The 13973-nt window shown below is 60.9% G+C and overlaps 1 protein-coding gene across 2 annotated transcripts in view; it reads right to left on the reverse strand.

Moving 5' to 3' along the window:
* The window catches only part of TMCC2 (transmembrane and coiled-coil domain family 2), a 29120-nt gene extending 15888 nt beyond the window's left edge, over positions 1–13232 (reverse strand). The window contains exons 1-2 of one of the 2 annotated variants that reach the window (XM_049832817.1): positions 12902–13232; positions 4065–4571 (exon numbers count right to left, since the gene is read on the reverse strand). In XM_049832817.1, the coding sequence (XP_049688774.1) occupies positions 4065–4571; positions 12902–13096 (702 nt within the window). In that variant the 5' untranslated portion in view covers positions 13097–13232. Of the gene's footprint in view, positions 1–634; positions 986–4064; positions 4572–12901 lie in introns of those variants that run through there. The other variant, XM_049832818.1, reaches the window with a different exon arrangement.
* Positions 13233–13973: the final 741 nt, after the last annotated feature.

The following is a 13973-nucleotide window of genomic DNA, read 5'->3' on the forward strand; positions in this document are numbered from 1 at the left end:
GGACCGGAGGGAGGAGACGGGAGCAGGGAAACGGCACACTTGGGCTACGAGCCCATAAATAAGCACGATGCAGCCGCTCAGCGGCCGGCTTGGCCCGCGAGCCCTAAGCTGAGACGTGGCACGAAGCCCCCCTGTTCCCCCCCATTCCTCCCCTGTGTCTCACAGCCGTTCCGGGAGGCCAAGGCGGCTGCGAGAGGGGCACGGGGGGGGGCCACAGGCAGAGGTGGCAGCTGGTGCTGTCGCTTGCCGAGGGACACCGAGGACAGACGGGCAGGGAGCCCGGCCGGGGGTCCGGTCCCTCGCACCCCTCGTTGGGGAGGGGGATGCTCCGCGGGTCCGAGCTGCGCTGCCGGTCGGGGCTGAGCACTTGGCACTCGTGACACTTGTGAGCGGATCCCTCAAGGCTGTCGGGGAGAAGCCGGCTGGGGGTGCGCACAGACGGACAGACGGACGGACGGACGGACAGACACCCGTGCAGGCCGGTGCGGTAACGCTGCCCTCTAACGGCCACCGGCCCCGCGTCCAGCCCGGTGACACGGGTTCCATCCTCTGCTCGGTGTGGGTTACCGGGGGGGGGACACACACACACGACCCGGGGGGGCCCCCATGGCCCCGACCTAACGCAGGGGCTCACCTGGACGTGGACCATCCCGCAATCCTCGCAGGCGTCCGCGCAGCTTCCCGGCAGCACCAGGCACAAAACCCCACGGCCGCCCCGATCCGGGTCCGGCCGCCCCAACGGGGACGGGGTCCCCCCCGGGACGCTCTGCCCAGCCAGCACCGGTGCTCGGTTGACCCCACCGCCACGGGGGATCGGGGTCTGCGGGGAGACCCCACAGCCGCTGGTGCCGGGGCCTCGGTGGCCGTCGCGGTCGGTAATGCCCATCTGCCCACCTCTCTCCCACAAAGCGCTGGCGGGTCACCAGGAGGAGATTAGTTGAGATAAGGAGAAAGCTCTCCAGCTCCCATGGCCACGCGCGGTCCCTGCCCGCAGCCTCCCCCTGCCCCGACCGTGCCGCTGCCACCACCGCCGTCACACGTGCCGTCGGGTCCGCAAGCCGGCACGTCCTTGTACGAAACGCCGACACCGGCCACGTGCTCCCTCGGACATACCGACACCGATGTACACCCCAAATATGCCACCTCGCTTTGGCTAAGCGAGCCACGCGTGATGGGACATATGGGAGAGTGGCTGCTTGAAATGCAGCGGTGCTCCTGGCTGTTGTTGGTACTCGCAGCCCTGGAGAAGTGGCTCCCCCAGCTCACCGGCGAGCAGAGATCCATATTACTGCAAACCAAAGAGCGTGCGCCCCATGGGCACACACCAGCCAGCTGCGGTTCTTGGAGCAGAGTCAACATACAAAACCTTAGTCCCAATCCGTGTGCAATTGCCGGTGGGAGGCGGGGGACATCCGAGTCATCCCACCCTCAGCGGGAGCTGCTCTTTGCATGCACAAGGTGGGCAGAGCGCGGTGTGGAGGGCTGGGGAGGGGAAGCCACGAACGCATGTGCTTCAGGTGGGCATCACCCTGTAAAGCAAAACTTTGTCCCCAGCGTGTGGCACAGGTGACAGCCCTTTGCTGGCCACCCCCAGCCCCAGGTGGGGGTTACTGCTTGGCGATGCTGGGGGCACAGGGCAGCTGCACGTGCGGGCAGCGTGCGGGCACACGAGGCATCTCTCTGGTTACACCGCGAGCCCCAGCTGGAACCGGTGCCAAATGCCCAGACTGTGCCATAGTCCCACTCGCCTCCTCCAGCCACCCCGTCTGGTCCCTGCTGCCACAGTCCCCCAGTGGCTGCGTCTTCGGGGGACTTATGGGGTGCAGGGGGGGAGGAACCGTGTGTGCCTGGCCCTGGCAGGGCAGAGGGTGGCCCAGTGCCGGTGGGGACCGCAGGGCGAGGAACCGGTAGAGGTGAAGGTAGGGAAGGGAAAACTGCAGGAACCTAATTAAGAAAAAAAAAAAAAGGGGAAAAAAAAAAATCAATAGCGGTTCAAAAAGTGCTTGTTGAGGCTGAGCGATCCCACGAGGGATTAATCCAGCGTGCGCTCAGGCCCTTATGCAACGGATGGAAAATGCAGCATGAAATTTCTGGGGCAAAAATGGCTCTTTCACAGGAGCTTTGCGCACCCCTGGGGCGGCGGCTTCCAAACTGAGGGTGAAATGGGGAGGAGGTGTCTGACCCCGGCAGGAAAAGGCAGAGGCGATGTGTAGCGATTGCTGGCCCAAAGCCCCGGGTCTGGCAGAGCCGTGCCCAGGGCACGGCAGCACCAGCCGTCCCCGCGGAAGAGGAGCCGGTTTGCTGCGGGCAGGAGGCTGGGTTTCGTGAGGGCTATGGAAAAATAATACGGCATGAGAATATCACATAGCTCTTCTTTCTCCAAATAGGTTATTTTTCCACTGCCTCACAAAGGCCCCACTATCGCCTCTCTTCTTATTACTCTTTGTGTCATATGCAGTTAATTATTCATCCCCTTTCTGCACTCTTTGTGCTGCTCTGTGAGCGGGCACGGACCCGCTCTGCTCTTGCCTCCCTCCGGGTGCTTCTGTCCCGGTGCAAACTGCCTTGGCTCGAAGCTTCAGCCGTAACCCCAGAGGGCTCAGCAGTATCAGGCTCCTTGCAAGGCCCATGCCACGGGTCACACGGAAGGAATTTTAGCTGCAGATGCTTAAATTAACAATTTGAATGGCTCCTGGCCCTGCTCAGGCACTTGGCCTGGGTGCAGCGTGCCAGCGGGGAGGAGCGGGGACTGCCAGGGAAGGGTCGGGGTGCTCTGATTTGCACAGAGTAAAGTGGGGAGAGGAGGACCTGGGCAGCCGCTTCTTGCAAAGCTGCTGATTTAATGATGTGTTTATCCTCTGGGACCAGATTCCCACATCCCGGCGGTGGCCTCGTCCCCGCACGGCTGTGCCAGGGGAGCAGCGCTGGCACCCGCTGCAAGCTGCGAGCGTCAGCTGCAGCTCGGCGCTGAAACCGCTGAGCGAAAACAGAAAGAAAAAGTATCTGGTTGATTCTTTTTCCATTAGCTCAGAGGGCACCAGAAGTCTCCAGGTCAGATTTCCCTCTCGGAGACTCGGTGCCAAGGAGAGAGGAGTGGCTGGCGGGGAGGGCGCATGGGAAGCATCGTCCCCAGCCCCTGCGCCCGCTGGGTCCCACTGCTTGGGGGGAGCGCAGGGACCTGACACCCCCACTGCTATCCCACCCTGGCAGCTCTGCCCAGCCACTGCCACCCTATTACACAGCTATTCCCGTAAAAAACACCCAGCCACCCAGCCAAGAGCCCCCGCGGGGTGCTGGAGCCTGCCTGGCCATTTCCCCACCCCAAACCCTACCATTTTGTCAATTCACTGCTGGCATTTTCCAGTAAATTAAGAAAAAACAACAAAGAGAATGCATCTAGCCCTCAGGGCTGCAGAGACTAGTTTTAGGAGCGTGATCCCCAACCCCCCCCCCCGAGCCCCAAAGACCAAGAAGCGAAGCCGACACAGAGAATCCCACCAGCACCCGGAGCACCTCTCACCACTCGCACCGTGTCCTCAGTGTGCCGTGCCGCTGTGCGAACCTCAGCTGTTTCATAATTAACGGGACTAAACGCTAGATGGAAATACCATCCACTCTATTAGCTCTGCACAGAGTGTTTTAAAAATCACTTTAGACAGGACCAATTTGCAGCCGCCTGGCCGAACCCTTGTAGACGCCCGGCTCTGGGCTACCCGGGATCCCCTCCGACCCCGCGCCGGGCATCCCACCCCACTGGCACAGAGCTCTTGCCAAGTCCCTTTCTTTCTCCTGCAAATCCCACTCTGGGAATCGGACTGGGGCATGTCCCTGCCTCACGTCCCCACTAGAGCAGCATGAACACCAGCAGCCTCCGGACCCGGCTCGCTCCCGGGCAGGGGCTGCCATCCACCGTCCCGCACACCCAGTGCCACCAGTGCTGCCCTGAGGGACGGTCTCCTCCCGACAGCGTTTTGGGGTGCTCCGCACCCAGTCCGGTACCAACCCCCCCGGCATGGTCTCGTGCCCCCCAGCCACCCAGAGATGGCCCCACGGCGCAGGTCTACCTTATCGGCCAGGCACTCGGTGTCCTCGGTGAGCAGGTAGACGGCCCCGCTCTCGGCCAGAAGGATGGCAGTGTCGGTGGTGGAGGAGGACCTGGGGCGGCCCTGGTGCTGATGCAGGATGGCGGTGAGGCTGCTGTCCTGGGGGGCCTTGCGGACGAGGTGGGGGCTCCCTTTCTGGGGCTCCAGCGAGCTGCTTTTGGCCCGCCGGCTGCCGCTGTGCAGGCTGGTGCCGCGCTTGATGGAGGGGCGAGAGCGGATCTGCTGCAGCACCCGGTTGAAGGCGGTGGGACGCGCCGGGAGGTCGTGCAGGGACATGGCGTAGGAGACGCGGTGCATCTCCGGGGACCGCTCCTTCTCGTCGGGGGAGTCGTGGTCGGACATGCCGTAGTGCGGCGGCAGTGAGTCCTGCGAGTTCTGGTGCTCCCGCTCTCGCGATCGCCGGCGGCTATGGAAAAGGTGCTTCAGGCCATGGCCGAACATGGAACCTTCGGACAGCTGCTGGATTTTCTGCAGGAGAGGAGAGAAAACAATCCCTGTTACTCTCAGGAAGGGATGGCATCGCCCCACTTCAGCGCACGCAGCTCTGATGGACGGTGCCTGCGCTAGCACCGAACCGAAACATGAATCTCGAGGGCTTAAAGAGCTTCTGGAGTGCTCTGGGGACCCCACAGCAGCCCAAAGGGATCTGCAAAAGGGAACAAGCCCTGCTGCCAGCACTGCGCTTTATACCTGTGGAAAAGCATTAAACATTAGTGGCCATTTGATGGCATGCAGGACTGAGCACGGTGGCTCGGGACGGCTCAGGTATGCAGCTCCAACAGCATTCCCCACGCCAGAGGGAGGTCTCCGATGAGCGCTGGCTACCCCTAAAAGTAGCAAGAGGAGCAGAAAGACCCTTCACAGCAATGGAGGGAGGAGGGTGCCTGCTGCAGCCAACGCCACGTGCTGCACAGAGACCCCGATCCTGCGGGCAGCGGGGATGGAGCAGCCTTTTCCCTAGCTCGAAAAGCCAGGGTTACTCCCGGACCTGAAGCCTCGGCCACCGACGCACTGCCAAGAGCCACCTGCTCTCCAAAATGTGCTCTGGGAAGGACCGGGGAGGGCTTTTCCCTGGGGGATTTTCCATGGCCTCCGAGAGCAGGACGGACCAGGCTGGCCTCTCTTATGGGGGTGAAACTGCAGCTCGTGGCCCAGTGCCACCAAATCCAGTCCCCACTGGGCAGCAACCGGTTTCCAGCAGGAGATGGGGGCACGCCGCTCCCCTGGGTACCCCCGGGTCTTTCTTTCCCAGGGGGCTGAGACTCATGTTCCCACAGAGCACACGGCTTTTCTCGTGACGGCTCCTGGGAATCGGGGTGGACGCTAGCCACGGCGAAGTCATGCAATATGGATGGTGGAACAGATCGTGCTCTTGATTACAGCCGGGTCAGCCTGGAGCGGTTTCCCCGCAGTCACTGGAACGCCCAGATTTGCATCCATGAGAGATTTTGGCTGGGTGCCCTCCGCAGTCCCCTGCGCGTGGTTGAACAGGGGCAGCGGCGTGGGCAGCAACTTCCACCATCTGCAAAGGGCTCAGCAGATCTCTGGTCCATCACGGCTCCCAGGCAGCCAGTAAATGATCTTGGGACATCGAAAGATCCTCTCGCCTCCTGAAGAAGCCTCAGCTACCGGGACCCCAGCAGATCGCAAGGTACGAGCCTGCCCTGTTGCTCTCTGTCTCGATTTTGGAGTTAAACTGAGCACTCTACCTTTGAGGACGCCAGTCCTGACCCTGCTGACGTTCAGGGGCATTTTGCCACTGATTTACCGCGGCTGGGATTCTCCCCAAGGATGCTGGTTCCCGTAACTGCGGTGCTGCCATTAACTCATGCTTGAAAACCAGCGTTGAAGCAGGCACGGAACTGGGAGCTACTTATAGCCCCGGCAGACACTTGGCAAAAGCCCCAGCTTTTAGAAAAGCAGTGATGTTTGAGACACGACCTCCTGGAGCTGCAGACTGTGGAGGATTTCATGGCCATACAGAAAGGACGACTCCTAAAAATCCCAGACATTAAAGTCACAAGGTCCAAATCCACAAGGGCCTAATTCTCATCACACCTGTAATATTGACAAGGAATCAGCAATTAGAATCCCGTGTCACTAAACACTGTAGGCAAACCCTTTAATCCTTCTGTTATCCATTCATAATGAAAATTTCTATCCTTTTGGTTTTTCCTAGGAAATATATAATAAATCTACAGTGCCAAATTGCTACTTCAGGAAATAGTGATTTAAATTTTATTCTATTCATAGGGTCTCTATGGAAACAGAGACAGCATTAGATAGGTAATAACTATAAACCCACAGATTTCTACCATCAAGGGTATGGCATACCCTTGGATGCACAGTTAGCCCTTCAGAAGGTCCAAGTGAAAAGAAACGACCAACTCCCTCCCTTGAGGATAATGAAAACAAAATAAAAGTGAAGCTGGCGATAAAGGAGAGGATGTTTTTCCAGCACCAGCCTGAAGGTGGAAGCCAGCTGTCCTCAGGGGGTTCTTGGCCCAACAGCTCGATCTGATAGAAATTCACCTTTTAAAAGAAACTCTCCCCAGGCCCTTTCCAAGTTTTCCTGAAAGAACCTTCCCTGGGCTCTGCAGGTAGGGCTCCCGGTGGGACAGTGAGGAATCTGCATGGGAAAAGGGGGGAGGGGAGCAAAAAGAGGAATCCCAGCCCTGCTGTTCCGGGCTTGAACCCCGCCGGATCGACAGCTTGTCAAGAGAAAGGCTTGCCGACATTAGAGAGTCGTCAGGAGTGGTCACCACGAACAAGCCATTCTGCAATGCCTATTGCAGAGAATTTGTTGATATAAAAACTCTGTTTTCTTATGTTACTCTGGGATATTACTGTACTTCCAAAGCAGAGGCATTTTTCTGGCACGAAACTACTCGTGGCTCAGAACAGAGTGTCTGCACGGGCTATTTTGGAACAGCCATTGCTTAATAACCGATGCAATGGATACAGAGATTAATTTCTCAGTGTAGACAGCTGTAAAACACTAAGATTAATACAAAAATATCTTTATTTCTTTTGTCTCTTTCATTAATGCAGCCAGTGTCTCTTGCTCGGCAGCAGGGACTTGTTTCTGTGGACTTCAAAGGACCGGCTCCTGCTTCACGTCCCCCGTAAGCGGATCAGTTCGGCGCACGGTTTGGCTGAGCACAGCTCTGGGCTGATCACGGTTGCACTCTCTGCCTCCTTCTTACATGTTTATCCACTGATGGAAACTAATCGCGAAAACGTAAGAAGCCAGGAGAGGTCTGCACGACCCACCCTTGTACCCATCCCACTGCCCTGCCTGCACCGAGAGCAGAGTCCCAGCCTTGTGGGGACACCACGGGGACAAGCCACACCTGGCCAAGAGCTGAAAAAACCCATTTTAACCCAAACCAACATATCTTGCAGGAAAACAGTGACTTGGATGACTGTTTTGACTGGGACGCTGCTCTTAGGCAACGTCCCATGGGAGAGCCAGGTGCTGCCCTTGCCCGCCGTGGCAGGGATGCGCATCCCCCCCACCTGCTCCGGCTGTGCCGGGCTCTCCAGGGCTGGTGTTCCTGCCGCTGCCAAACGGCCACGCAGCCTCAAACCTCCCAGTTTCTCACTAAATGGTTTTTCAGCTCTGCCCCGACATCCAAACCTCTTACTCGGCTTTCAGACGTGTAAGGAGGGGATCTCGTTGCCATGACCTTATAGCACAGCCACGTGCTGTGAAATCCTGCTCAATTATTATTATTAATTATTTATATCCCTGGCCTGCCCAGAGACTCCAGCCAAGACTCTGGAGCCCTTTGGAGGCATTGCACAGACACAGCGGAAGACTGTCCCATCATATCCCATCCCATCCCATCCCGTCCCATCCCATCCTATCCCACAGCACTCCAGATTTTAAGGCATGGGGGGAGCCATTCCCGCAGCGGGCAGAGACAGGGAAGGCCACGCCACCGAGCAGCTCGCAGCCCCGCAAACAGCCGCAGGACCCTGGGAGGTCCTGCTCACCCCCGCAACAGGGTTTCTAGTCCTCCTGCTGCTTTCTCCGGCTGATCCTCCCACGGGTCCCCAGCAAGGGGGTCCTACCACCACCCAGCACCCCATTGCCAGCAGCCAGGCTGGGGGCCGGGGGCAGATTTGTCCCCCCAGGGCGGCAGCCAGCCTAGTTGCCCCTCGCAGCTTTATCTCACACCAGCATCCCGAGCCCCCGTTCTGCCGCTTCTCCCGCTGCCACAAACGCCAAGGAAAACGTATAGATGTTCTCAAATGGAAAATAAAGCACTCCCCCACACACGCTTCTCCTCCCGGGGACAGGATGAGAGAACAAACATGTGACAAACGTTAGTCATGTTGTTTAATGCACTACCAAAACGCTATAGTGACACGCAGTTCCCTAAACTCTCTCCGGAATAACATCTGGCGGGGCTGGCGCCGACTGCCCAGGTGTGGCTCCAGCTGGGGGGGCTGCGGACCCCCGCGAGCTCCCCGCGTCGGTGGGTGGCATTTGCAGGGCAAGATCTCTGCTGCCGGTGCTGAGAGGAGCCAGATGTGCTGCCGGGGGAGTAAAACAGCGAGTGGCAGCCCACGACCGCTTCTTCCACGGCTGTCACCTCTGTCTCTCCTGAACTGCCTGCGGGGATGCCGAGTGCTGCAATTCAGTGGGAAGCAAGGATGGGGACCCTGGGGGGGGTCAGATCTGGGGCGGGGGGGGACGACTGGGACCGTAGGCAATTGGGCACGGAGCGGTTGGCCTCAGCCGAGCAGCCCACGCCAACATGAGCTTGTGTCTGCTGGGAAGCATCACACAGGTCCCGGGAGGGCAGCTCACCCCGGCCTCGGCTCTCGCCCCTCCGTCGTGCCTGGCACAAACCCTGGAGAAATACTCTGTCCTCCTGGCTACACCCTGCCCGGGAGGATGCTCTCCTCTCCCTGGGGGGGGCTGGGGGGGTCCCAGCGTGCAGCTCCGCAGCAGTGAGAGTGGGGACCCGCTGGGGTCCCTGCCAGCAGCCCGAGAGCTTTTGATGAGCGATGCCCCGGGGAGATGATGGATGCGGCCGCTCCAGGGACCGTGCTGCTCCTGCTCGAGCTGCTTGACGACAGCTCCATCCCACTAACCACAGGGGAGCCGTCTCACCTTGGCGGTGTCCTTTCAAGACCAAAATATGCCTGGAAAATTGTTCGTGCGAGGGATTAAATATAAATGTACCTGAGGGTTTAGAATAGGGGCTGGCGACCTTTACGGAGAGGAGTCGTCCTCCGCATCCTCCCTGCAGAGAGCAGCCTGCACGGGCGCTGCCGTGAGGGGGCCTCTGAACCGCACCAGGGGTTCTCCACCCCCAGACCCATCCCCTCGTAGCGAGGGACCTTTCAAAAAATTAAACTAGCTGAGTGGGTTTGACCTGCTACGGGAGGTTAATGCTTCACTCTGGCCCCTCCAGCCACCCCTGTCCCAACCCCATTGCTCAGGGCAGGACCTGTGCTGGGGACTGAAGGTCCCGTGGTGGGACGTCCCCTTGTCCTTCATCTTCCTCATCCCCAGGAGAGGCTCCCCAGCTCCGGGAAGCTTTTTGTCCATGGATGTGGGGTTTGGATCAGGCCCTGGGAAGAGGGAAAAGCTTAGGCCAGTGCCTCTGGACTCCTGCTGATCTTGGCTTTCAGGTTCAAAGGAGAGAAAGGTGGGAGCCATGAAGACCAAGATCGTGAAACGGGAGATGGAAATTGTCAGGCTTCAACTTTCAGCCCTTGGCCAGATCGGCCCATTTGGGAACAGAGAGAGAGCCAGAGAGCCAGGGAAAACACTCAGCTAGCTCTGAGATGCTCAGGGAAAGTGGGAGTGGGACCAAGCAGTGAATGCCTTGGCGGTGGGATGCCCCGGACACCCCAGCAGCCACAAGAGGCTGATGGCTCCTTCTGCAGTGTTTTGTACGGATCCAGTCACTCTGCTGCAGAGCACAGAAATCCCTGCCACCCAACATATTTTTGAGCAGAACTATGTGTCATGCATCTGCTTTGCTTCTTGCCAGAACTTATTTTTTTTTCTCTTTTCCCCTAATGGAGCCCTCGCTCTCGGCAAAGGTGCTGGAGTCAGGGCTGGGGAATGGAGAGCTGCCGCAGATCTGCCGGGGTTAGGGGATGGAGATGACACAAGGCAGCCTGTTGTTTCCAGGTTGCCAACTCAAATCCATCTTCGGCTGGCAGCAAACAAAAGTTTACATCTGATGCCTGTTCACTGTCCCCGGGGAGATGAACGTGTGGGTCTTGGTGTGTGGCACCATGCCAGCCTGGGGACAGCAGAGGGGCCAAGGACCAGCTCGGTTGAACCCACCCCACCATGGGGAATGCAGTGCAGCTCCAGAGGGGGTTTGGGGCAGGAAGAGTTTAAGATTATATTAATGATGCCACTAATTGTAGCAACAGGAGACGAAGTGGCTGAATCGGTGGTGTCTGTGGCGGGGCCAGGCAGAGCGCCCAGCTCTGCTGCGGAACCTGTGGGCAGCACCGAGACGCAGTTTTTCATGTGTTCTGCCTGGCGAAGCAAGTTTGAGGATTCGCTCCATGCGGGCAATTAATTGCTGAGCTACAAATGCGTTAAAGGTGAGCATCGTGAAGCAAACCTGCATTAGGGTATCATACTCGCATCGATAAAATCAATGAGTGTTTGGCCGCTGCTGTTGCTGTGAGCTGGACCGGGCTGCAGACTAGGCTGAGCTCCAGACCAGGCTGAGCTCCAGACCAGGCTGAGCTCCAGCTCAGAGCTGGACGTGCCGACCGAGGAATGCTTGGCCTGGTGGCCATCCCCGTCGTAAGCTGCGGCTCCTCTTGCCCCACGCTCCCACCTCTTTCTGACTCACTGTGCAGGCGAAAAGGGCCCCGGGTGGGATGGAGAGAGGCTGGGGGATGAGGAGGATGAGAAACACCACCTTGGCCAAGCCAAGGCGAGCCTCCTCGAGGTAAGGGTGTCCCACCCCACCAAGCCTTGCGTGGCCCTGAGCACCACATCCCCACGGATGTGCCTTCCCCTGGCACGGGGGTCTCCCCTCCAGCTGTTTTTAGGAAAGCAGCAGCAGCTGTACATCACATTGGCAAAGCCAAAACGGCCTCAGGAGCAGGAGCTGCTGCTCAGACCTCGAGGAAAAGGCACCGCGAGCCGCAGCAAGGTGCGTCCCGCAACCACGGGGCTTCTCGTGCTTAAAGCAGCCGAGTTCTCCTATGGGAACGGGGGTTTTTATTTCCTGGCTGCCTTTCTGGAAGGGATGCATGCAGGCACGGCAGCAGCCTGGCAGTCCTGGCTGTGCTTCCCAGCTCCCGCATGACCTTGATCGTGCCAGTAAGACCTAGGCCAAGCGACAGACTGGGGTGCTCCCCAACAAAGGTCTCCGTCCTGGCTGCCCCTGGGTCACCAGGGACATTTTCCACTATAGTCCAGGTCTTTTTGAAACCGAAGAGTGGAAGCGGCACCTCCGTACCACCACGGCACGACTGCCACATCACCTGTGACAGTGCCGCCACGAGCGCACTCTGCCCACGGCCGCAACGCGCTGCAGCGCCTGAAGACACCAAAGTTACACGCAGGGAATTAAACTCTGCAACATAAAACCCCACCGCATCCACACCAGCGGGACCCTGTTGAAGAGCCAGGACTCAGAGCTGCTCCGCTTTCAAACCCACGGGAAATTTCTGCCCAATTCCACCCGGGACCAGCTCATCCTGCCTGCCTGCATCCCTGCCTGCACCCTGCCACCGGAGACCGGCTCCCTTCCCTCCCGCAGCGCTGCAGTGCCGCGTAACTTGTTTTCCTCACTAACCGGACACAGCCCAAAGGCACAGGAGGAGCAGCCTCGGGGCCATTTATACACCGTCACTTCCCGGCTGCCGCAGCACTAATCCTATCAGTGCGGCTGGCGATTCCCCGCACATCTCCCCACGCTCAGCACTGGGGTGACTCCGGCCATTATTTACCAGGGTCTGCTCAGCCCCTCTGCAGGGGGACAGCCCTGTTACCCCCCAAAAAAAGCCTGCTTGGGTGATGGAAATCCGCTCCAGACCTGCTCCGGGGTGTGACCCTCGTGCCCGCAGTCCCTTTTGCCAAGGGCGCGTGGTGTCACCAGGTTCCTCCCACCGCCGTCCTATTATTATCGCGGCTTTTGGTGGCCAGGCTGCAGCAGGGCCACGGCCTCGGCGGTGCCCAGCCCCTTGCGTGCTTGTCCAAGCCTCCCACGAGGCATCTCGACCCTGGGAGGTGGCCCACTGTGGGGGCACCTGCACCCCAGGGGCAGACCCTCCTCTGGGGACATTCCCAGTGCTGGAGCATCCCTAATCTGGGAGCATCCCAACTTGGGACCTCTTCATCCTGGGAGCATCCCCATCCCAGGAACATCCTCCTCGCAGGAGCATCTTCATCGCAGGACTATCCCCACCCCGGGACCATCCCCACCCCGGGACCATCCCCACCGCCGGATCATCCCCACCCCGGGACCATCCCCACCATGGGATCATCCCCACCGCGGGATCATCCCCATCCCAGGAGCATCCTCATCCCGGGGCCATCCCACATCCCCCCAAGGTCACACCTGTAGCAGAGCCGGGACCGCGGTGTGGGGACGGTGGTACCCCGCCGAGGCGTACATCCCACCGGTAACCCCGCTGGCTGCTCACCCCCACCGGTAACCCCACCGGTAACGCCGTCGGGTGCTCGCCCGGTTGGTAACCCCACCGTTGACCCTAAGGGGGGGGTCCTCACCCCTCCGCTGACCCCACCGGGATGCTCGTCCCACCGGTACCCGCCGGCCGGTGCCACCGCGGCTCACCTTTAGGTCGGGGGGCTTGCTGCGCGGCGGCGGGACAGCTCCCGCCTCCGGGGCCGCCGTCGCCGCCGTCGCCGCCGCCGCCGCCGCTGCCGCCTCCCCGGGCTTGGCCTCCATGGCGGCGGGACCGGGCGGCTCCCCCGCGGCTCCGGGGTCCTCCTCGGGCTGCCGTAGCTCGTCCGACCGGCACCGCTTCATACCGGTGCGCCGTGTGCCCCCGGGAGGCGGGGGAAACCTACGGCCGCGGCGGCGGCGGCGGCGGCGGCGGCGGCGGGCGGCGCCCGGGCGGCCGCTGAGGGGCCCGTGGGCTCCTCGCCCCCGTCCCGCCCGCCCCTGCCCCGCCGTGCCCGGGCCGGGCGGCGGCTCCGCGCCGCGGCGGCTCCGCGCCCGCCGGCATCGGCATCCCCGCCGCCGCCGCCGCCGCCGCCGCCGCCGGGACCTGAGTGGCGGCCGAGCCGGCCAATGGCGGCGGGAAGTGGGCGGTGCCGGCGGCGGCGATTGGCGGCGGCGGCGGCGCGGAGCTGTCGCGGCGCCCGGTGCTGCCGGCCCCGCCGCCCCCGGCCGAGCCGGTCCGCGCAGCGCGGAGACGGAGCGGCGAGCCGCTGCCCTGCCCCCGGGGCGCTTCTTTGCCGTTTGTTTTCCCCTTATATATATTTTTTTTATTGTAATTATTATTTTTTTTTTAATTATGCTTTTGTCCTCTCTCCCCGCGGTGGAACCCCGCCGCACCTCCACCGGCCCGGCGGTGCTGACCGGGCAGCGGAGCCGTCCCGCAGCGGCCGGGGCCGCGGCCGCGGCTCCGCCGCCGCTTGGCCTCAGTGCGGGCGTGGCTCCCCGGGCGAGGCTCTCCGCCTGCTTCTCCTGGTGTGTCGTGTGTCCCCCCCCTACCCCCACCCCGGTGCTTCCCTGCCGGTCCCGGGCTGCCGGCGGGTGGGCAGAAATCCCGGAGCGGGGTTGGCATCCGCGGGAGGGCGGCCCGCCGCGCTTGCTCCCCCCACCCCCCCCCGCCCGCTTCTCCACCGGGAGCCCGGCGGGACTACAATTCCCGGCATCCCCCGCGCGGCGCGCAGCCTCC

The sequence above is a fragment of the Accipiter gentilis genome, chromosome 29 (genome assembly GCF_929443795.1).
Source record: "Accipiter gentilis chromosome 29, bAccGen1.1, whole genome shotgun sequence".
In the NCBI taxonomy this organism is placed as follows: Eukaryota; Metazoa; Chordata; class Aves; order Accipitriformes; family Accipitridae; genus Astur; species Astur gentilis.